This window comes from Centroberyx gerrardi, chromosome 10, assembly GCF_048128805.1.
Source record: "Centroberyx gerrardi isolate f3 chromosome 10, fCenGer3.hap1.cur.20231027, whole genome shotgun sequence".
Lineage (NCBI taxonomy): Eukaryota > Metazoa > Chordata > Actinopteri > Beryciformes > Berycidae > Centroberyx > Centroberyx gerrardi.
The window spans coordinates 22,176,195-22,201,697 of record NC_136006.1 but is presented as its reverse complement, the minus strand read 5'-3'; the positions used below and the strand labels follow the sequence as shown (position 1 = coordinate 22,201,697).

Below are 25,503 nucleotides of genomic sequence, written 5' to 3'. Positions count from 1 at the left end.
TAAGCTGTGCCTGAGACCTGTCAATTATTGGAATACCTTGGTCATCAATAGAGGTCAATAAAAGTCATAAATTCATGCCCTCTTAATGTGAATTCCTACTGTCCATAATATTGGGTTGAGGAACCTGGTCACCTCCTACACGTCTCATCTGTCAAATGCTTGCTGCAAAGGTTCCAATATGCAGGTTTGGTCAGCTACCTATATGAGCATGTGGCATGCTGTATGTACTCATACATTGGTGCCTATGTTGATGTAGGTGAGTCTCTGTCTGTGTGTCTCCGTTTGCTCTTTGTTTGTGTCCGTCTCTATGTGTGTGGCTCGTCTGTGTTTGTATGTCGCAATGCATGTGTGTGGCTCTTGTTCTGTGTGTGTGTGTGTGTGTGTGGTTTGCTGTCTGTGTTTGTGCTGTCTCTACGTGGCCGTGTGTGTTTGCTGTCTGTGTTTGGGTGTAGGTATCCATAGAGTGTGTGTGTGAACGCCCCTGCCCTCAGTTTATTCTGGCAGTAAAGCAGACAGACAGAGCAACGACCAGCAGATAGCACATTATCTATTAGAACCTTATCAGGCCTGGGAGAGATACCCAGACACACACACACACACACACACACGCACACACACACAAACGTAAACGCACACTGGTTCCTCATCTTCTTCTCCGTCATGCATTCACACATAATTGTGGGCACATACACATGAGTACACACAGATATAACACCCACACAAACCCACAATTGAGCATTTTATGACATAGGAGATGAGCGGAGACAATAGGTGACCATGGTGGGTCTGGGTTAACGTACCCGCCGGCCCCAACACTGCTACCTCCCGTAAAACATGATCACCCCTAATTAAACACAGGAAAAAGGCTTTGTGTGTGTGTGTGTGTGTGGATTAGTGGGTGTTTGTATTTGTGTTGGTCTGCAGTGTAATGTCATGTTGGTGACCTGTAAAAATCTCATGCAAGCCTCCGGATTTGAATGGGCAAACTTTAGCTGAATTTTATAACAGGAATATCATTACTAAACAAATGCATGCAAGCATGAGCCGGTATACAGACAAACGCACAAGCGCTCATGCACCTCCACACACACACACACACACACACACACACACACACACGCACACTCACACACTCACACACACACACACACACACACACACACACACACACACAGGTTCTTCATGGGGACTGGCTGGAGCTGTGAAAACTAAACAATGCTAATCGCATTACTATCCTCTAAATGAGACCCAGACGGATCCTGAGAAGTCTCTCTCTCTCTTTCTCTCTCTCTCTCCCCTTACTCCTCACTCTCCTACCCCCCCTCCCTCCATGTCTCCCTCCCTCCCTCCCTCTTTCCTTCCCTCTTTCCTCCAGTTTCCTCCTCTCCCCCCTACCCCTCTGATCCGTCTCTTTTCTCTCTTTCTTCTACTGTGTTTATAGCTCAGTTATATCTTTGATTCCAGCCAGGCTGTGGAGGGCTGTGTTCTTCATTATCTGGTCATACGGCGGGAGGGAACATCATTTAATCCACCGTGAGCACAGGCTGGACTGGACACCTCAGGGCAGGGAGGACGCCCAGAGGAGCCCAAGGCGACCAAGAAGAACTTGCACTGAAAATATGGATCTTTTTATATTATAGAGCATTTTTTTAATTCATCTGCACAGTCTGTAAATGTACTTTTCTATCTTGTTCTGTGCGCTATCAATTTTATATGAGAAACAAACTCTAAACTTTAAGGAGGTGGAATAAAATACTCAGATCATGGAATGACTGAGAAAAAAACCCTTCCTTCTTCTGCCCCACTCCCTCTCTGTCTCTCTCTCTCACACACACACACACACACACACACACACACACACACAAACTGTATCTTCTGGCTATATTCAGCGCGCAGCGTCCACACATCTGAAAATATAAGCTGTAAACAATAGCGCTAATGCCAAGTTGGGTGGAAGCAAACGCATGAATAAGCAGACAAACACAAACTCACAGACGGCACATGACAGCACACAGAGAAGTGGACATGTACATATACCAGCTCGCACGCAAACACACACCCACACACACACACACACACACACACATGCATGCTCACAGTGTGATGGTAAATGCATTAATAATTGATCCATCATTTTTGGTCCGTTGTTCAATGGGTTCTGCTTCTTGTCCACATTTAAAAGTAGAAATCATTGTTCCCATTTCCACATTAAAATTCCGCCTCCCAAAGACATGCTTTTATGTGGCCGGCTGGTGGCTTGGCTTATGTCTGAGTGTGCCCATCCACACAAACGCAAATCCATACACAAACACACACTCACGTCTTTGACTTCTCTCATTGACACTCGCACAGGCCTGCACGCATGGATGCATGCATACACACACACACACATACACGTGTACACACAGTAATCCCATTGTCCCATGCTAGAATAAGTCTTAATGGATGCAGCAGGCTGCACACACATATGGGGCTTCTTCCAAACTGGTTCCAGGTTCCACCCCTGGCACACACTGAGGGAAACCCCATACGCCTGACTCACCCCTATCATCCACCATTCCACCATGAGGAACTCCTCTTGATGAAAATCTGTCATGTTGTAGTTTCAGGGAGCGCTCCTCTCCGCTGGAACGCTCGGTTCCAAACCACCTCTGTAACGCAATGTGCTAGAGGTCTAGCTCTCCGCCAGTGGGAAGACAGCTTGAAAAATAGCAGTAAAAGTCAGCGGCCCATTACAAGATATAATAGTACCGTGCAAGGACCAAGACTGCAATTCACAATAGGTCTAAACTCAGATGTCCAGTAAATTGCTGACATGGTCTGCAGCAATGACCCTTCCTGGCCTTTTAGACGTGGCACGGCGACAATGCTCTCTCTCTCTCTCTCTCTCTCTCTCTCTCTGTCTCTGTCTCTCTCTCTCACTGACCACTGTTAACTGTTAACTGCCTAAAGCCGTAAAGTACAGGTCTGCTCCCATCCATTCTATAAAAGCCTTCAGACCCTTATAATTGAAATAAACAATATCTCCCAGTTAATTACTGGGCCAGGCTAATTAAAGAAAGGCCGTGGTCCTCGGCGGGGACTTTAAATACACCGCTGGGACACAAGAATGCAGGACACAATTCAAACAGGGAGAAAATAGCTGGGACTCTGTGTAATTTTGGTCGTGGACCGCAGAGGAAAAAATGTATAATTTAAGCCAGAAATTATTCATTTAACATAAACGCTTGTTTTAAAAAACAAAAAGTATTCATTTGAGAAAAGCTGGGGGGAAGTGTGTGTGTTTTGTGTGCGATACTGCATGAGTACACAGTATTCTACGCTGGTGTACGTGAATGTTCGTGGAAGTGTGTCCGAGGGTAGGAATGTACGAGTGTATGTGTGTGTGTGTGTGTGTGTGTGTGCGGATGCATGCTTGCATGGGTTAAACAGAGTTTACAAGGGTGTGTGTGTGTGTTTTTATAATACGAGAGTGCACACACTGTAACTGAACTGTGTGAACTGTGCTCGAGTCACTTCTCGACGTTTGTTTGTGTCTAGTTGTGATGTCCCGTTTAGTCTTGCCTTTGAAGCCCCTGGTGTGGTGTTTTTGGAGAGGAGTGCATTGATGTGGACAGGGGACCAATGTGGCTCGCTGTTTTCCATACACACTGATGAGACAGAGAGAGACCTCCCCTGATACTTGGCAAAAACATTAAGGCTAAAACTGCTACTAATGGCATTCATCTGTAAACCATAGCAAACACTAGCCGTACAATTTAGGAGGCTATTTAAGGGGATCATTGGAGAATAATTCGCTGTGTCTGTATGTTGTTTATTTTTCTAACTTGCTTTAACAGGCTGTTAATAGCATTTCTGGATTTTTGTTGACTCTATCAAAAATGTTATCTGGTAATGTTGCCTCAAATGGCAGCAGAACCCTGTGGAAATAAAGTATTTTCTCTCCAACTTAACTGGCTAAAAGGATAAAATATACTGTTGGAAGGACAGAGAGACCAGTAATAGTGAAATGTTGTGCATTTGCATAATATCTGAGATTGTGAAACGGCCACGGCCGCCTTCACATCTAAACTACATATTTAAGTTAAACAGACACATGAATAGCAGTATGGACAGTAATTACAAAATAATTTTACTAGTACTATCCTTTTAAAGTTCCTATGTGTGGCATTTTAATATAAATTGTCCTCTAAAGTGTGTCATTTTGGGGCTTTCGGATTATATCTGGATCCAATTTTTTTCTTCACCAATGGTGAAAATGAAAAAATGGATGAATTTTGGATCACATTTGAATCATTCTGTTCTTAAAATGGGTAAAATGATGTAAGTAGAAATGACATACGCATAAGTTCTTACATATTTCAATGTGTTACTGAATTTTAAAAAAAATAGCTATTTGGTGCAGATGTTGCATTATCCTTGCTTCACAAAGCCATGAACTGTTTGAATGCTAAGCATTGTTAAGCAATGCTTTACATTTTTTTCATTGCAGCTTCAAAACCCATCAGAATCCACCTCAACAAATAAAGAAATGCATAACAGAGGAACCCTCGAAAGCAAAAATACTCAATATTAGCATTAGACTGAAAGGGCTCGGGATCTAGAATCCCTTACTTGGGCCAAAAAACTATATCCCTCTAAAATACATTTTACATTGTGTGCCACCAAGTCGGATTTCACGGGAAATCTGCTGGATTGCTTTACAGCACATGGGGAGATTGCTTTATGGCACAAAACAGGAAGAGGGAGCTGTTCTTCCAGTGCAAACAGAGCTGAAGCTTTCAGAGTTTCTTGCAATGGCAGACGGAGGAAGGAGTGAAAAGCCGATGGAAAAATCACTTCCAACCGTTTTATCCTCTTCAGTAAAGTAAAAGAGAAAACCTATGACTGAAGAACCAAACAGGGCAAGTTTAGGGAGGGAGAGGGGGGAAGTAGAGACATCCTCAGCGACAGAATGAAAGAGAAATGTGGTCCTAATTTTAAGAAACACGCGCACTAACAATACCACTGTAGTCATCTTGAACATTGTCTCATTGGTTTACAGGAATTACAATTAATTTGACAGCAATATATTGATGATTAAAAATGCGACATGTAGCACCTATAACATCAGGCAGCGGTCTGAAACACATACTGCTCAGTGTGCAGATTCCCATACTGTACATGAGGAGGCTCACGGGGGGAGCAGAGGCTCAGGTCAAGAGTACAGTGTCTGTTTCAGGTGAGCTGGTGGAAGAAAACACAGAGGAGGCCTGATAAGAGCTGCTGGCCTTGAGGCAGTAAAGGGGATTACCTGTGGCAGTGTGTTTATGAGACGGTGGGAACACACACACACACACACACACACACGCACTATCTCTTATATATTGGATATCTGCATATATCCTTGGGGCTGCGGACATATTCAAATAGGAATAACGAAATAGATTTTCATTGTGGTGGGGACAATATGACCATAAACACTTGACTGAAATTTCAAAAGAGATGGGAATTGCCCACCATTTCAGTCTGTTTCAATATTGCCCACTATTACTCTATTGTTACCATTTTATATCAATGTGGAGCAATTTGTCCAGATGGAATTTTCTGCAGTAAACGACACTGTCCTGTTGCAGATGACTACCATGTGTGCAACAATAAATTACAGAGTTATTCTGTTCCTCCGCTTCATAAACATTCTCACACATACTGTACACACACATGCTTACTCTCACACACACGCGCGTACACATGCAGCACGCACACGCACGCGCGCACACACACACACACACACCCACAGCCATGCACGTACGCATATTACAAAGGCACACACACTTGTGGGGGATAATACTGATACATACTCACACACCCACAGGCACACATAAAAAGACAGAGGCAGTGTCTCTCTCTCTCTCTCTCTCTCTCTCTCTCTCTCTCTCTCTCTCTCTCTCTCTCTCTCTCTATCGTTCTCTCTCTCTCCCACACACACACATTGTATTTTCGTCTTGCGGAGACATTCCTGTCCGGCTCTTTGTTGTGTCTTTAATGACTTTTACAGGCTTTGTCTGTGTCTTAGTTGTGTTTTTCTAACATTCTTGTGCTTATTGCCACTGTAACAGTATGTACGCCGCACAGTGTCTGCTCTAAATAGATGACCTTGCATGTAGTTTGTGCTTTCCTCTTGGGCCGCTGATTATAGGGAGAGGCATGTCTCTCCATTGAAAGATCACTCTCGTCTTGACCCGTAAGCTGTATGGTGTTTAATTCTGAGTCAGAAGTTTACACAGGGAGAGACACTTGGTGGTTGGAAAAACATGGCTGTAAACGGCCTTGGATGAAACCCTTCACACACTATCATAGAGTAGAGAATAGAGGCAGCCTGCCCTCAGATGTATAGTTTAATAATAGGCTGGTATTTTAATAGTATTTGCAGGATTTTATTCCAAAATGAAACATCCGCCATTTGAAAAAACTGAAACCTACTCCTACACCTACTTCTGCTGGCATGAAGGTTAAAGTGGTAGTCCGCAAGATCCATGTTATATTGATTTTGGCGACATCTTTGGTGCTAAGCGCTCACTGCTGTGGTGTTTCTGCACTGCACTTCCCAGAGATCGCCTGTCAATCAAACAGTGAGTCGAGTACTGTGACGTCTTGAAGAAGTCTGAGTCTCTTTGTCTGTGTGTGTAGGTTGTGTGTAAGTTTCTTTGTCTGTCCAGTGGCTATTGCTGCTCATACTAACTATCCAGTTCTTCTTCTATTTATTCCAAACAAACCGCTGTTGCTGCTGCCAGGATTTTTCCTGGGAAAGACCTACCACATACTCAGTGTTTAGAACAGCAAATGTAAAAAACTTTCATGAACTGGCTATAGGTTGAACCACTATTGTGTTATATCAACTGGTGATAGAGAGGGGCGAACGGATATTTATTTATATGGAAATATGGCAGATTATCAAGTGATTATGGAAAACAAAAGGCCTTTGCTTACAAAATAGCAATATTTTTGAGGCTGCAATCTGCTTTTGAAAACTTAAGTAACAAACTGTCTTTCAATTTTCTTTTAAATGCATGTAGCCTATATGGGATGAATGAAACCCTGCATTTTTAAAAGAGCAATAAGCAGGAAAGAGCAGAGATAGGGCTGTGACAGTGTTAGCATAGGGAGGTGAAGGTGTAACGGCGCTGGCAGTATCTCTCTGACTGACCGTGGGCCTGTGCGGCGGAGCTGTGGGAGTAGCCCAGGGCCAGCAGAGCCGTCTCCACCAGCTGAGAGAACAGGATATCCTTCCTGACCAGGACGAACTCCGCGTGCTCCTCTCTTCCCTCGTATCCCTCCGTCTGAATCCCTCCATCCAACTGCTCCACCACGCAGAAGACTGGGATCATCAGACCTGGTGGAGGACAGAGAGAGAGGGATAAAGAGAGTGAGGGAGGGAAAGAGAGAGAGGAGAGGGTTGAGGAGAAAAGAACAAATAGATTCAGTTAGTGTTTGGCTTTCATGATCTCTATTCACTTCACAGTTTATCTCTAGCTGACACCATACACAGCAAACGTGGATTGTGTTCATCGTGGGTCAAGCTTTTTATCTCTTTTATCTCTTTTCTTTCATAGTGTTGATTATTATAACCCTTACTGGCAAATTCTCAGCTTAATCTTGTAAAATAAATTATACATAATCACAAACTGTAAAAGGGCTGTTCACTGTGTTTCCAGGCATTCAATCTAACGGCAGGTGAGATAGACAGTCACAGTAATAGCTATCCCAACAGATATGCAAAGACAATATACAAAAGACCTACAATGATAACAGCCACTACTCTCATTAGAGTGTTAATAACAGTGAGGAAAAACCTATTTTGCAATGAACATACGGTCTAGTAAGTCACAGGATATTAACAGCAAAAAGTGATGCTATACATTAGTTAATATCGAGGTTCATGGTGGAAAGGAAGGCTCTCGAAATCAAATGGAGCTACGGGCCTTCTTCAAAGATATGCAAATCCAGGCCAGGTGAGCGCTGCAGCAGATTCTCAGGAAGAGTTCAACAGTTAATAGGAGGGTGGAGCGAACTGGAGCGCTCCCACCACACACAGACCAGGGCGAAAACCTTGACATACTTTCAAAGGCTCCGAGCATTTCTTTGAACCGCTTCACAGCAACACATGTGGAAGTTTGCCTTTTAGGACAATTATATTAATTATCATGTCAGACAAATTTAAGCAATCACAGAGAAATGTTGAACTCGGTCTAGACACATGGCCCAGCGCTGTGCTTCAGCAGACCGGGACTTAGCATGGAAGCCATTCTGTTCTCTACTTTAGTCTTTATTCTTTAATAGAATTCCTATTGGCTGATGCTTCAGTTGCCACTAGTCTTCCTGGCGTCCACACTCACATTCATACCTATGGGACATTTGGTGTCTCCAATCCACCTTCCACGTCTTTGGAATGTGTGAGGAAACGGGATCAGCTTCAGGAACTTCCATACTAACTAAATTAATAATAAACTAACTTAATATTAACTAACTTCCTCTAAAATCACCTGCAATCAAAATGAATTGTTTTCTATCTCAAGCAGTTGAAAAAGGAAGCTTAACATCTCTTGAGGAAATCATGAAGGCTAACAAGACAGGGCTATTTCAAATTAACATGGTGACAAACACTTGTCCCTCCTCAGTATTTTCAGAGAATATCTATGTGTCCATGGCACTATTCTCACAATTCCCCTCCAGCATCCCTGTCCTTTTGGCTCCCTGCACCAATACCATTCCCTCCTTTCCAATATCAGCCTTTTTCCTAAAAGGCTTTTGGTTTTGGGCCACCTGTCGACTGGCAATTAATTAAAGCCCTCAAAAGAAATGATGGACTGAGAGCATTAGGCAGCGTCCCAGCACTAATAATACAGAGCACGGCAATGTGTGATACCACATGCATACCGCACAATACCAAACACACACACACACACACACACACACACACACACACACGCACGCATGACTCTCTGCACTGTATTACCTCACACACACACACACACGCCTCCTCATCCCAGCATGCACACACATGTCTCACTCCTCCATACATACACATGAGGTGCAGCAGCATTAGCCCCCACCCCTGCCCCCCCCGCCCCCCACCCCGACCCATCCCTCCCCTTGTTTTAATCAGTCAATTCCTATATTTCTATTTCCTCCTCATTAATCACCCCGCTCCCAGTCCTCCAGGCTCTCATGGAGTGAATTACACACTGGAGCGCTGTGCCAATTCAAGTAAGTGAATTTCCCCCAACAGGGAAATATAACTGTCAACACAGAGCAGCTCCCTCCGACCAGCACTCCTCTCTCTTTCTCTCTCTCTCTCCCTCTCTCTCTCTCTCTCTCTCCCCCTCTCTCTCCGTAGCTCTATCTCACACTCTTTCCACTCTCACCTCTGTCTCTCTTCTCTTATATCCAGTGTCCTCTGATTTGCCTGCTGACTCTGTATGATCTGGTTTGGATGCTGTGATGTTGCCTCAAACCTCTAATCCCTCTAATATGTATGGGGATGAGTGAACGAGGATATTAGAATGAGATATGTATGTTGTGTGTGTGTTTTGGAGTGTATGTGGGTGAGTGTGTTGGCAGTCATCGTATGTGTGTGAGTGTGTGTGCATATGAGCTTGCGAATGTGTATTTGTGGTGCGCGCGAGCATGTGAATCTGTGTGTTTGCGTTCAGTCCTAGTGTATATATACAGTATATATGTGTGTGTGTGTGTGTGTGTGTGTGTGTGTGTGTGTGTGTGTGTGTGTGTGTGTGGCCCCCTCCTCATGGCAGCAGTGTGGTTTGGAGGAGACACGTTGAGTTTCCTGTCTTCAAAGACAACCCGTCATTATTACAGGCCAACCATCCACACCATCCGCTCAGCACAGGAAAACCCGTCCTCCTTCCTCTCTCTCTCTCTCTCTCTCTCTCTCTCTCTCTCTCCCTCCCTCAATCCCCCGGTCACTGACACTCTCACAACTTTATTCACACGGAAATGTGTTTCTCTCTTCTGTTTTCTATTTTGACACTCACTCATTCTCTTTCTTTAACTCATTCATCCTCTGTCTCTCTCCCTTCTGTCTGCTGTAGCATCTGAGTTCCCTGTTGCTCTGTGAAACCGAGAAACTTCTGCAGCCATATGGCAACACAAACAGACCCAGACACAGGCATAAATGCACACACACACAAGCACACACACACATACAAGAAACACACTCCCACGATGAATGCAGGGATCGATAACCCAGAGTGAGTTGTATAAATCATGTTTATATGGCGCGAGCTCCTTTATTTGGTAAGCCCAGTGTTATACAGTTCCCACCAGACTTATAGATTAAGCCAATACAGTATACAGTGTATAAACACAGCAATGCTCTGAGCTCCACTAGTCTGCCATACTACAACACAGTGGATTCAGCCCAACTCAACTCATGGCAAGTATGCGGCTTATTATGGAGTCAAATGCTGTCTGTGGGTATGGCGCATGTGATGGGGAACAAAATGAGCTCATGAGCCTCTTACACCCGGCTGAAATGACCATAGCTGTTTTGAAATGCTGTAATCGAACGAGCCCACTTGCTTTCTCTGTTTCAACACATGCAACAATCCAAGAATATGAAGGCTTTCATTCCAAAATGTGATGTATCCTATTTGGAAAATAATTATTACCTCTTGTTCATCGCTTGATATGTCAAAAATGCAGATGATGGCATTCTCTTAAATGACACTATTTTGTACTGACATTATTATTGCTAATAACTCATGATATTTTCTAGGGTATTTTGCTTTTTAGTCAATAATCACTTTTTAAGTGTAGGTGTCTTTATAGTGAATATCTCACTTTGAAATGAAACTCCTCAGACAGATTTCAGGATTCATATTGTCATCTCTTGAGCAACATGGAGCTGTCTTTTTGTTTTTCTTGATAGCATCCAGATCATATGTAAATGCAGAGTGTTGCTTACCTCCCAGGGGTCTCGGGGCTCCGTTGTGGCGTATGCGCGGCCCCGTGGGGCTCCCGTTGAGCTCCAAGCGGCCCTTCTTCCCCGGTGGCGGGAGGCCGCTGAGGTCCGGGCTGCCTCCCCTCCGCTCAGGACTGTCCTGCATGATGGGACTCTCCCCTCCTCGCTCCATCCCCCTCCAAACACCCGGAGGAGCTCCAGCCAGAGAGAACGAGTCTTGAGAGATTGAGGGGGGGGGGGGGGGGAAGGGGGGATACAGGTTGTCACTCTCGTTGGACTTGTCGCAACACTCACTTATAGAGGGAAAAATAGGTAATTTACTTTTCAGGGGGCAGAAAAAGTTGGAAGTAGATTTTGTACAGGAGGATAGATTGATATCATAGCCAGACAGTAAATAGGCCGCAAACCCACTCAGAGATAATAGACTGACAAACACAACAGCAGTGTATTGGTAACTATCTAAAACTCAAATGTGTTAGAAACAAAGGTCAGGGTTATCAACAAACTGTGGGGTCGAACCAGAGAGAGAGAGAGAGAGAGAGAGAGAAAGAGAGAGAGAGTTGTTCTGCATCAGTGTTTGTGGAGAATGTAAACTGGGCAAAGTGAGCAGGGAGGGATGGTATGGGCTCGCTTGTGTAGCATATGTAGTATGAGTATGTGTACATCATTATATGTGAGTACTGCTGTATATGTGTGTTACCCTTACACGCACACGCACACACACACACACACACACACAGACACATATGAGAGTGTGTGCCTCATGGGTTAGTGTCCCCTGATAAGAGTGTCAGCCAAACATCTAATATAGGGTAATGCCATTAGAAACTCTGCCAGGCCAGACTGAGGACACACGCCAAGTATCAAAGAGCAGCCAGCTCAGCCAGGCCAAATGGACTGCTCTTATTTACATACTAGTCCCTGGACAACGTCTGCCAGCATGTGTGACCCTCAGAGAGAAAGAGAGAAACCGAGGGAGAGAGAGAGAGAGAGGGAGAAGGACAAGGGATTGTTTGTGGAAAATGGTGAAGAGGGAGAGGAGAGCGAGCGAGGAAGGTTTTCATATTGGAGTATGGAAATCAAGTTAGTGACCAGATTTGGGAGTGGAAAAACACAGAGGGTCAAAGTACTGACTGACATTGGCCGGCGATTCACCAGAACAAACGAGGGAGAATCCATGGTTATTGTTTGAGCGTGGCATATTCCACAGCACCTGATTAGGATCTGCCCCCCTCTCTTAATAGTTTTTACAGCTTTTACTGCTCCGGCTGTCATGAGTCTCCACAAAAGACAATGTTTTCACACTGCGGTCTCTCTCTCTCTCTCTCTCTCTCTTTGTCTTTCTCTCCCCCCCCCCCCCCCCCGTATCTCTCCCTCCCTTTCTCTCCTTTTCCCTCTTCTTCTCTCTCCACCTCACCGACGGGGGATCGCGTCTCGTTTCTCCAGCACTGCTCAGCTGGAAAACACCATCCACCACAAAAATGAAAAAACGAAAAAAACAAAAATATCTTCCCCAATCTGCGAAGAATTAAGAGCTCGGGCAAAATTTCAAAACGAATAATAAATTAAAAACATTAGCCTTGGCGTGATTAAAAAGTGTGGGAGGCGGAGGCCAAAAATGCAAGTGGCAGAGTTTAATAAGAGCGGTGCAAAAAAAAAAAAAAAAAAAAAAAACCTAGTTCAAAGAGCTACGCTGAGTGGAAAGCAATGTGTTCGAGTGCGAGTACAGTGGTAGCTATAATTCACATGGTGGAGCTTGCTAAGGAAAAGGGAGCCTTTGCATATAAATCTAACCACTAACAATGCTGTAGCTACAGTAAAGAACAACAGAATACAATATAGCATTGGATGAAATGCACTGGCTTCTTGTGACATAGATTTTCAATAAACACTTCTTAAAAACTCCTCTTCAGTGTGATGTGAAGTGTAACTCTACCTGCAATCATCACATTCACACACACTTTCACCTCTTCCCTTAACAAACGCTCTTTAATCTGAGTGAATGGGTTAAATTAGGAGAATCTATCTGCTATCTAACAGGTCCTAACCTGAGCGACTGCAGCGCTCCGCTACTGACGATCCCTATCAAGACCTGGCCTTGCCGACATCTCACCATCTCACCAAGCACACACACACACACACACACACACACACACACACACACACACACTAACAGATACACACAATTTCCCAGCATCTTATAATCTTACAACACATCCTGCTTTACTTACATTTGGTATTGACCCAAGAGATAAGTCGTGTTATCATGTTATGCATATTTGTGCCCCCTATACTGGGCGACTGGAAGATTAGATGCACCTCATAGCCCATATAGTTTGCTAGGTATTAAGATTAGAAGCAGAAATGTAAAAATGATCATACCTGATGCTTCCTATTAATGAATCATTTCTAGTTCGTCCTGAATTTGGCATTTATTGTGGCATTTATTTTTTAAGGATAAAAGAAATCACATCCATCAAACTGCAACTGATATGAAGGATTTAAATTCTCCCAACAAAAGTCTCTTTTCAGCAGTGAGGCATTGTGCTGTGGAGTGGTGAATAATATATTGAGTGTAAGGATGCAGTAGTTTATTAAATATTAAGGTGTGATCCAGACAATGCGGGGAAGCAGCCTGTGGATCGGGGAGCCAAGCGGAGTCTCATCGTCTCAGTGTTGTTTTCAGAGCCAGGACGTCCCGGCCGCTCGCTGTCACCGCTCTAACTGTCCTGTCTGGTTGACTGGCTGGGTCAACACACCAGTTTATCTACCAGTCTGCTACAGCACAGACAGACAGGTGAGACTGGTTGAGTGATTGAGTGATTCATTCATTCATTAATTGTCTGTAACTGTCTTACTTTACTACATTTTCTTTCTTTTTCTTTACAAAAACCCTTCTGTCTTGCTTTGCTTCTTTGTTTCTTTGTTTGTTTGTTTCTTTGTTTGTTTGTTTGTTTCTTTCTTTCTTTCCTTCCTTCTCTATGTACAGCGTTTACATGTTAACCACATCAAAACGGTGCCGAATGTGCAGTAAATAATAGATAGGGTGTGGACCTCCCCGTCCGTCATCACACTTCTTTTATGCAGAAACAAGACTGATAAATGCTAATCTATTTTTATACAATTATTATGGGCGTGTTGAGCAATAACCTTTTGCTGTAAAGACATACTGTAGACAAGTGTGGGCAAGACTTGATAACTGTCCTTATGACGGTATACATCATATATCAATGGCTCTGATGGCCATAGATTTAACAACACAGGTATTGATATAGGATTGTTATAAACACAAGCCACCATCTATATCCTACATCCATCTGCCATGCTGGTTGATAAGGATGTGATAGTCAAAGCAGTTAATAGAGAGGCGATAAGAGGAGCAGTTATATTTGTGCTTTGGAGACAGGTACAAATTTAATGCCTTTTTGATAAGGAAAGGGTCATGACACATTTCCCAACATATTGCCTCTCTGGGCAACTGTCATACTTATCAGAGAAACACTAAAATTCATTCTCCAGATCATTTTTTATCCTACTATATCTCGCATACAAAGATATTATCAACCAGATTTAAAGATAAGCTACTATCATATTCTGCATTATTACATGCTCATTGTCCTTTTGATAATAAAAGTGTAATAACCTCACCTCTAAATATTTCTGCTCTGAGAGAGTGTTATATTTAACAGAAAAACACTAAAATACACTCTGCTTTTTGTCTCCTGCATTATTTTTGATACTCAGCCATGATCACGTTTTGACGATAAGCCACTATCAAATTCCACATTATTACATGTTCTAGACATAACAAATACATACTGAGGGCCAAAGACAAGATTGCAGAGGAAAAATGCAGACACACCCAAAGAAATAGAAGAGTACGACACAACAACAAACACACCTATAAACAATATGTCGAGCTCAAAGACGTAAACACACACAAACAGAGGCTAACATGTAATTCAAAGCCAGTCTAAACTCTACAAATCAGACGGCTGACAAACACTGATTGGTAGTCCCATCCATTTGAAAGACATACGGTATAATGACTGTTGTAAAGAAGTGTAAAGTAGGGGCTGCAGCAAAGGAACTTGGAACCGTCCATGAAAACTGTTTTCCAATTTCCAGTTTTTCATTCCTCCTGTCACTGTTTCATTTTATTTTCTCTTTTTATCTCTGCCATCTTGTCTTGTGCCCCCTTTCTCTTCCCAGCTCTTTGTGTTTTCTCTGAGCCTGGATTGGGGGTTTGAAAAATACTTAATAAAGCCTACCGCGGTCGTATCCGACTGTTTTAGTGTTATGCCTTTGATGAGGCAACATGTGCAGATAGTATACCGATTTAGGTGTGAATATAGATAAACTAGCAATAAAAATAGTTCTCCAGTCGCTGCAATACAATCAGCTCTTAAGACACAATGAAGAAGAAGCCTGTGTTCCTTTGTGTTGGCTCATACCCCCCCGACACACACACACACACACGGACACACGCACACACACACACACACACACACACACACACTCCTTCAGAGCAGCCATTGTAATAAGTTGTAGGTCTAGAGGAAACAAAGCAAACAATGTACTGCAGCTCTGAAACTAACACACACTAACGCTTAGATATTTGAAACAGGGCAGAGAGAAGGATAACGAGGGTAGGGATGAGTGGAAAGTCAATACAGTTAGCCGGACAGCAGAAGATGTCCGACCTGCGCGTCACAAAATAACACTTGGTTATATGAAACTAGTGAGTGAATCTCAATGAAAGGTATCAGGAGGAAACACCAACTTCACGAAAACTGCAATAAAAGGAAAGGTAGGAGGAAACTTACATAGCCTCGCTGCTGTGTCTCCTGCTCTAACTGCCTCTGCACCGGCTAGCTCAGTATCTCTCTAACCGTTGTGATATGACTCTACTAATAAAGCGTTGTGCCTTAAACATGCAAACCAGACACAGAGAGAATGACCTATGAGGACATTATTAGCACTGATAGCAGGGGAGAATGGGAGAGGCGTTGCCTATAGGAAAATGTCAGCAGATAGGCCGCTCTTCCCACTGAAGATGCACTTTTATAGCAGGGCTATCAAGCTATTGGCTAATGCCTGGCTCTGCAGCACAGATAAAAGATGGGGAGAGGAGGGGGGGGGGGGGGGGGGGGCGATATTAAAAGCCCTGCTGTCAAATACAGGCACACACACACGTACTGTATGTACACACACATATGCTCATACAGAGATACACACGACTGCCTATCAGCAAGCTTTAAATACTGTTCAACACTGTACATTCACCTCATGCATGGTAGGCTAACACACACACACACACCTGCACACACACTCTCATCACAACTAATGCACACCAAATCGTACATTTGCAGCCTACGTCTTGCACCTCCACTCCTAGCTGCAGAAACACATTCAAAAAGAGTCATTTCCATAATTTATGATTCACAGAATTAAAAAAAAAAAAAAAAGTCTGAAAACAAAATGGAGAACAAAATTAAACTTTTTATGTGACTGTTTATGAGGAATGATTGCTGTTAGGGAAGGTTACATTATTGTGGAATTTGTTGTTTATGGCCATCAGATGTGTTACTGAGAGAGTGTTGTGATGTGGTGAAATGGGTAAGAGTTGGAGTGAGGGGGCGAGAGACCTTTATGGCAAACACACACGCACATTAATATGATTGCGCAAATTTTGTGCTATTGTATTTGTCACACACACACACACACACACACACACACAGAGGAAAATAAGCGGGGAGAGGGGGCGAGACAAAGGCCTTCTGGCGAACATGTTTAGCTCTCTCATAAACATCTCATTTGATAATACAGGATAAAGAGTTAACAGTGAGGCTTTATAGCCTCGCCCCTCCAGCTAGAGGATGCACACGCATGCTTAAACACACTCACACACACACACACACACACACACACACACGCACACACACAGTCACACACAGACAGACACTCAGCCACACAAACCACAGCCAGCACGCTACACAGACTCTCTGCTTTAACACTTCCAGGGACCACACACTGACTCACAACACAGTCACACACATAAGAGACAAATAAGACCCTGAGAAACAAACACACATGCACGGACACATGCACAAAACACACACGTGCGCAGACACACACAAACACACACACACACACGCTTCCCTTAAACAGTGCGAGAGGAGCAGCCTGTCGGAGCTTAGACATGATGCACTGCCGTTTTGTCTTGTGCTCCCATGAAAACGGCAACTAGGTGAAACTTTACTTTAACATCCCAGCGAAATTACGCATTTACTACACCCAGACACACACACACACATTTACATACTCACCCATACACATACATACACACACACACACACACACACACACACACCGATGCCAAACCCATCCACCGCAACGTACACCAGCCTCACCAGAATGGGAATAACTGTGGGGGAAGAGGAAGAGGACGAACTGACCCCAAAGAACAAGCTGGAAAAACAGAGGCAGGTCTTCTGTCCACTGTATTCTTCTATTCTACTGGGCTTTAAAGAACATGGATTCATCATCAGCGCGCACTGCAAGCCGCAGGGCGTCAGATGAAATATGCACGAGGCTGAATAAGAGACATTAGATTATAGTTATCTGTGAGGGAGAGTATACAGAGCGGTGAGAGGTGGAGTGGGACGGGTCCCGTAGCCAGATAGAGGAGTATCATTAGTGAGCCTCCTCTCTCCCCACAGACCTTCCCCACTATCTAATCTGCAGTTTAATAGCGCAGACACACCCTTGATACGTGTGAACAGATAACTGGGTTCACACAGGAAAGCAATGGAGGGAGAGCAGGGAGGAAGGAGGGAGATATTGAAATTTTTTATTGGAAGTGGGAGAGATTTCTGATGGACTAAGAGTGTGTTTAATTTGTTCCTGTGCACCAATGAGGTAATTAATCTCTGGGTCTAAATTAATAGTATTGTTTTAGCTGGAAAAACAGTGTGTTAGACTCACATTAGTCATGAGAATCAGCCTACAAAATGACATCGCCCCACAGAAAGTTACAATAACTCCTCACTAAATGAGTAAAAAACAAATAATTAATGGCAATCATCTTCTACCTAAATATTCTAGCTACTGAAAAGTGTATAGCCTATAGAAAGTCAAGCTAAAAGGCCAACAGGGTCTTCATAAAGTGCATGAAATTTCCAACCATAGACAATGTGCACATCAAGATGAGTGTCTTAAAAAATCTTCTCCTCACCAGACTTGGAAATCGCCTCTACCAATCACACTCACATTAGGCCTGTACAGCTCAGTGAAAGCTGAATAAAAATGTGGCTTTTCCCCTATTTTGATCCGCGCTAACAAAGCGTTACAGATCAAGCCCTTCACGTCCCGAGAAAGTGCGCGCGCCCTGCCAACTTTCAACATCTAAGCAAACTTTAAACAGACAGGCAGAAATCTGGTGTGGGTGCAGAAAGTCTCCCATCACACGGACTGAAACGAATTCATTTTTCATCGCGGTTGGCTCCGAGAGTTTCGTGGAAACCTTGTATTTTTTTTTTTTTTTTTTTTTTTTTTTTTTTTTTTTTTAGGGTCACGGGTTATTCAAACACATTGACGTTATGGAGATGAGAAAATGGTCGACGGTGACGAGCAGCGTTGGCTGGTAGAGCGTCACACTAATGTTATTACTTTTTGCAGGAACGAATTATTATTAGGCTAATATTATTATTTATTCTATTAATACTGTTACAGTTACCCCATAGTCATTACTTTTGTGATGACAAGAACATTGGACATGAACGCTGTTCGGTTTGTTGATCATTTAGAGGAGAGAAAGCTGAGTTAGTCTGATTTTTAAAGGTAAGAGAGGATGCAATCGCCAGTTTTGCGGCTGTAACGGGAAAGTAACGTAACGAGTGTTGTAACGAATTACTACTCCCAGGGAGTATAATTAAAGTAATAAGATACATTTTGAAATGAATAAGGAGTAATGAGTATTGTGTTACTTCTTTGGTGCAGAGCATTATTCTCTGGTGGGCCTACAGGCTCCATGTGTGACCTGATGTGATGTTACCACGCTGTTTGTGTTAAAGCTTCTGACCCATATGTTTCCATAGGAGACTTTAACAAAACTGCGCATCTCTTTAATTCACCATTGACTTGAGAATTCAGGCCTAATCTCTGGCAAGAGCTTTTAGCATTTTTAGCGGAGCACAAACTATTGCTCTTGACATGATGGTCTGGGGAACGACTGTTTCTCATTTAGCCAAACGCATTTGGCTTCGGTTTCTATTGATTACAGAGTATAGGCCTTTTTTTGTCCAAAACTTCTTCAAAGTCCCTCTTCAGACCTGTGCTTTGGCATTTAGACAGTCATGTCTAACTCTTTGCTTAAGAATTTGCTATGCCTCTTTATATTACTGTGCCTCTGTATTAAATGATCATATTTTATCCATTTTGAACTGACTATAAAGTAGCTATAAAGCAAGAGGGCTATTGGTAATTTGAAAGTTTTTATTGTCCTAGGTGTTGCCTATAGGTTAAAGGCCTCAGAGCGGCCGGAAAATATAATTAAACATTTAAATCATACACTAAACCTCTCTGTTCTGTAAATACTGTATGTTTCTAGTTTAATGATGAATATGTTCTGCAGAATAAAATGAAGCGATGCTTTTATTTAAACCTACTATGTGTTAATCAATAACTCCCTTAACACCTCTCAAAACAATGGTTCAGTAATTATTTAAAAAGTTAAACAGTGGACAGAATTGTTGTAATTTGGTGATGCATTTTCAGACCGTGTTGTGTTGTTTTCTTTAAAAGACTGAAACCTGTCTGTATTCAAAAACAACACACACACACACACACACACACACACACACACACACACACACACACAAACACAAACACAAATAACTTCCAGACATTTAGTTTTGGTGAAAATTATTCTGAATATGTGCGGTTAATTCTTCGTCTATAAAACACTGGCTATAATAACATCTGAGGCTACAAACCGTTTGTGCTCAAATGCAAAAAATGACCAGAAAAATTCTATAAACCTCATTGTTTTACTGACAATATGGGTCTACATTTTATTGCTGTATGTATATTTTTTTGGTGTATTTTTAATGTTTGAAATGCAAGTAAGCTTTAGTAAAAAAAAAATATGAAGAGAAACAATATTATTAGAAACACCGCAAGGCAGACCACGATGCCAAGATACCTTCATAACTGAACTTTATCATGTACGGGTCAAGTAGCCAGGTAAATAGGCCATGCTTTAGTATAAAACTAGTACAAAATTAATTATTATATTAATTATTAGCTAATCATAATAGTAATCATAATTATGATAATATTGACATGGTTAGCCGTTAATTATTAGACTATTGTTAGGCTAATAGGCTGTAATAATAATAATAATAATAATAATAATACTATACTACTACTACTAATAATAATAATAAGGCCTAATAATTTCATCCCACTACTGGCTATCTATAGTCAATTTAATCTAATGGATAGACTAATGGGACTAATGGGAAGCGTATTCTTTACGTTGGTATCAAAGTTTTTGTCATATCGGTATTAGGTCAATATCACAAATATTATTGAATGAATCTATTTTTTATTTAATTCAATATGATTGAAATAGTTCATTCGGTTCGGGGTCTGTGACCCTGCAGAGGAGCATGCAGCCATAAACATGAGCGACCTGCTGTGTGGGGTCTCGGTGCAGCTACTCACTGTTTACGGCGTGTCTGTAGCGCTGCTGGCCGCTGAGGAGGCTCTGTCCATTGATCAGGAGTATTGAATCCAGGGCTGGGCTTGGTTCGGCTCCCGGATACCGATCACGCAGGACTGAGCTGGAGTCGGACCGGAGATCCACAAAGAAGAAAAACTTGCTGGTGGCGACGCCGAGCGCAGCAGAGCAGCGGACTCAGTGGAGAGATGGTCGGAGACAGGAGATGGACGGAGGATGCGTGTGCTTATCGTCTGTGGAGAAGTAGTGGCGAGAGAGAAAGTGTGTGTGTGTGTGTGTGTGTATGTGTGTGTGTGTGTGTGTGTGTGTGTGTGTGTGTGTGAGAGAGAGAGAGAAAGAGAGAGAGAGAGAGAGAGAGTCTTTCTCAGGAGCAGCAGTGGTTTGGAGTCGGGGAACCTTCGCCGGACTGGAGCGCGCAGACCCAAACTTGATATTATAGGTGCAATCTGGACTTTTTTGTCTGTCCTTCGCGTTTTTTTGTTCCTTCTTTTAGCTCAAACACGTCTCTATGGCGCAAATCTGTCCTCCTCTGAACTCATGGCTTCATCCACGGGAGAAAGAAAAGCGCATAACGCAACACAATCGGGGAAAACGCTCGTATGGAAACAAAACCAAGTTGGTAAACCCAAGAAAAACAAAAACCTGCCCGGGAAAAACACATGAATATCTGAGTTAATCGCGGGATTTATCGGTGTAAAGGTACCGGTTTCCAATCAGAGTGTGTCACTTTCAATCTTTCCTGTGCCAACGGGCGCACTGACTGATAGAGGGAGGAGAGGAGGAGAGAAGGGGAGGAGAGAGGGAAGAGAGAGGGAAGGGAGGGAGGTGCAGGGGGCGTCAATACTAATCTGACCCATGCGAGCATTTTGTGGGCTAGATCTCGCTTATAGGCCAAACAGAATGAGATATCAACGCGTATGTCTTCGAGATAGCCTTATAGCCTAGAGACAATTTACACGACAGAGACTGGCGATCCTAAAGGTGTCCAAACCGGGATCCGGGGCGCCCAGGGGGGACTTGGAAGGGTCCCAGCGGGGTCCTCGACAGCATGAAAGCGTGTTTCATTTGATTGATATTTCATTCACGATACGTTATAGCACGACGTGAGAATGCACAAGACTGGCTATTTTGACTCTCGCCCTTATCTCCCCGATTATAATATAACAAGTTATGTAATAATTTTCTAAGTCATATACCTATCAACAAAACTCTTCTCAGACAGGGGGTCCCGGCAACAAAATATCATCTAGGGGGGTAATGTGTAACTGTTTGGGGTCCTTGACACGAAAAAACACAAACTGGGAACTCTTCTGTTCCCTTTCCCACGTTTATGTCTTTCTGCCTCATGCAGCAATATCTTATCGCTTCGCTATCGCTGTTGCAGCTTCCCTCTAATAATACCCAACAGGCTTCACATATGCCAGTATCATCCTGCAGATAATCCGCCCAAGTTGAAGTCCATGCGCTGATACATGTTAATCAGTAGCCTAATAATAAGTCCAGGATGATCTATCTCTATCTCTCCCTCTCCCTCTCTCTCACTCTCTCTCTCTCTCTCTCTCTCTCTCTCTCTCTCTCTCTCTCTCTCTCTCTCTCTCTCTCTCTCGTTATTAGATGCCCTGAGTCAATACAACAGCAGTGCACTGTTGGGCGATATCAGTTAATGATAAACCTGACTTGATAGACAGATGTCACTGCATGTGTCTAATAGATAAGGAAGCCAGGGTCAAATGGCACTGAAGAATGGCCTATATGTAATTCTGTCTTCTGAGTGCAAAACTAACGTTTATACTGCAAACATATCAGTATTAACAAGTCATGTAATCTAATAGTATGTCTTAAAACCTTATGTTTTTAAACAGGTGAAAATATCAGCCAGTGTGAATGAGATAATTGCACTTGTTTCCAATGTTAGTCAGCTCAGAGACTTCCCTGATTGGAGTGTCATTTTCCTCATACAAGTGGAGTGATCTGCTTTATTCTGCATTGTTTCATGATGTTAATGCTCATTTCTAGAACGTTGCTGAAAGAAGTGAAACTGCATTGGGAACAAGTGCAATTATCTCACCCCGTGGGCAAAATGTTCACTTGTTTAAAGAAAAATAAGATTTTAATACTAAATATGAGACTAAATAATGTTCAGGTTGACATGTTTGCAGTGTAACAGTTCACGCTTAAACATTTTACGTAGTTCAGTTTTATTGTGAAGGGCTCAATAGCTATTTTGGTTACTACCTTCTGGTGTTCTTCTTGTTTCTTAGTTTAAACTACCGTAGCTCAAATTCGCATGTACCACTATCTGTGGCCTTACGGTAAGCTGCAACAAGGGAGTCTTTCATGCACATTCATGCACACATCACAAGAGCATGCGCAACGGAATTGAGGTACACAAATGAAGCCACAGGTTTGCAACATCTGCAATAGATGCGACTGTGCGTAATGTGTCCATGCATGGCGCGCTTCAGTGTTGTTACCGAGCATTGAGATCATATGGGAGTACCAGAGACAAGGCAGGATGGATTACATCTTATTGCTGGTCTGTGTGTGTTCAATACGCGGATGGGAAACAAACGGGGTCCACTAGTGAGCGAGACCCGTTCCACGTGTGTGCGCCATGCGTCTGTGCGTCGCCAGTCGTGCGCGTAAAGGCTGTCCAGGCAAGAGACGCAAGCAAATGTCCTTTGATTACAGGCAACTGTAGGGGCACAGGCCTGGTGAACTGAGTTTTGTCCTCTTGATTAATAACAGGTTGAATTTAGATTTAATTTGCATCATGAACTGGTTGTCAAAATGAAGCCTGGACCTTTACGGTAAAATACTCTAAATAGTAGCCTAACCTTTACTGAAACCAAGCTGGCTGATATTACCACAGCAGAACTGTGTTTGAGCTGTTCAGCCTTAATAAGAACCTGACCTATTTCGGAGAGGGAACCGCGCAGGCCTGAAGTTGTCAAGTTTTATGAAGGCTGATTCTTCACCACTTTACATTGGCATTCACACTTTGGACATTTAGCTGACACTCGTGTATCCGGAGCAACTTACAAAGAGAGCAACAGGAGAAAACTTCAATAGATCATCAACATTACCGAACTGTTAGATTAAAATCATCTCCAAACAGACTGTATAAAACTCTCTATTCCGTGCATTTTCCATGTGTCTAGATCGTTTTACTCACCTTTTAATGAAAGTTGATTATCAGCGCCAAGACACCGACACTTGGCAGCTCTGCTGCTCTCAGGGCTGCAGAGTAAGAATTAACGAGAAGCAGACAGTGGCGGAGGGCCAGTCCGCTTCTCGCTGCTCATTCGTCAATATTATTAAATATGATAATGACGATGATGATGATGTCGCTGTGCGTGGGCGAGACTGCTTGGTAGCAGCGTGGGAGGGATGTCTCGTTTGTTGGTTACAGACGAATAATATGAATCTCAATAGACCTAATAGCAATGATTTTGTAGTGTGTGTGTGTGTGTGTGTGTGTGTGTGTGTGTGTGTGTGTGTGTGTGTGTGTGTGTGTGTGTCTGTGTGTGTGTGTGTGTGTGTGTGTGAGAGAGAGAGAGAGAGAGAGAGAGAGAGAAAGTGTGAAAGTGTTAAAGTGTGTGTGTGTGCCTTGAACTATATAAATACAATTATTTTGGATATCTGAAAAAAATACTATGTAGGAAATTTACATGAGGCTACATGTGGTATTCACAAGTCGCTGCTGATTTGTAGAGCCAGTAATTTTAATTTCATTGTAAAAGCTCCTTAGAGACCGAAAATAAGTGTGGTAAAATCCTCTTAAAGCTTTATTTCTCACCATGCGAGCTGTTAAACCCGACGTGTCTGTGGTTTTGGGATAAGGCGATATTAAGCACCAAGTGTCAGATTTACGCAGCAAACCTTTTCCCTTTTGTCGCAGGTAGTGACATTCTTTATCAGCGCTAAAATAAGGGACCTGTGGGTTAGAGCCAATTGTATGTTATTTTGATGAGAAAAAAAAAATCGAAATTTATTTTCAAATTAATTGTATTATTGCACAATTGAAAACTTGGGCAAATTTGAGTTCCACTCGGTGGATTCTTATCAAAATATCTCGTTTTGGCGTTGTTTTTGGCAAAATGTTTGGCAACGTTTGGCAAATTAGTCATCTTGATGTTTTGAAGGTGCAGGCAATATCATGATACATATTCAAAGATTTGATTCATTTCTGCAAGCCAAATCCCGTGTATAAGTTATTTTGGAGTAAATATATCATGATGGCAGAGTGATAATTACTGTCCTGCAGACCTGCAGACGCTGTTAAGAAAGACAGTAGATTACTAAATAATAGCCTATACACATAATCCAACCACTAAAATATCACTATAAATTAAAACATTCTGAGTAAATTAGACTTTGATTAATGGCGTATTTTTCTCGTTATCGGGTCGACTCACTAAATCATATTTGCAGAGAGAATATTTCCCTTGATAGGCCATGCACAATTTAAGGGAGCAGATAATGAGTCGTGCGTAGTGTAGACAAGTGAAATTTACAGTTTTGGCTTCATCCTGGAGAGAAGAAAATGAAATGCAGTGAAGCGAGGGTCGTGCGGGTTGTGAAAATCATTGCAATGTATTTATTCAAGGAAATGTTCTGCTAACTAACTGCATCATGTGCATTTCACCTCATCATGCAAAGCCATTCCTTGGCTATTCGGGTACAGCAGGCGGTGTAAATAATTGAAGCCTGGTTAGGGAATCCTTTTGCCTGCATAGCTTCTCCACTGCATCACTTACTAACTCGTTCCCCCCCTCTATCTATTTTCCATTTCTTG

The 25,503-nt window shown here is 42.7% G+C and overlaps 1 protein-coding gene across 3 annotated transcripts in view; it reads right to left on the bottom strand.

The window, feature by feature from the left end:
• Positions 1 to 21,418, bottom strand: part of satb2 (SATB homeobox 2) — a 42,353-nt gene extending 20,935 nt beyond the window's left edge. For all 3 annotated transcript variants that reach the window (XM_071926384.2, XM_071926385.2, XM_071926386.2), the window contains exons 1-3: positions 20,690 to 21,418; positions 10,964 to 11,176; positions 7,187 to 7,372 (exon numbers count right to left, since the gene is read on the bottom strand). In XM_071926384.2, the coding sequence (XP_071782485.1) occupies positions 7,187 to 7,372; positions 10,964 to 11,132 (355 nt within the window). In that variant the 5' untranslated portion in view covers positions 11,133 to 11,176; positions 20,690 to 21,418. The remainder of the gene's footprint in view (positions 1 to 7,186; positions 7,373 to 10,963; positions 11,177 to 20,689) is intronic.
• Positions 21,419 to 25,503: the final 4,085 nt, after the last annotated feature.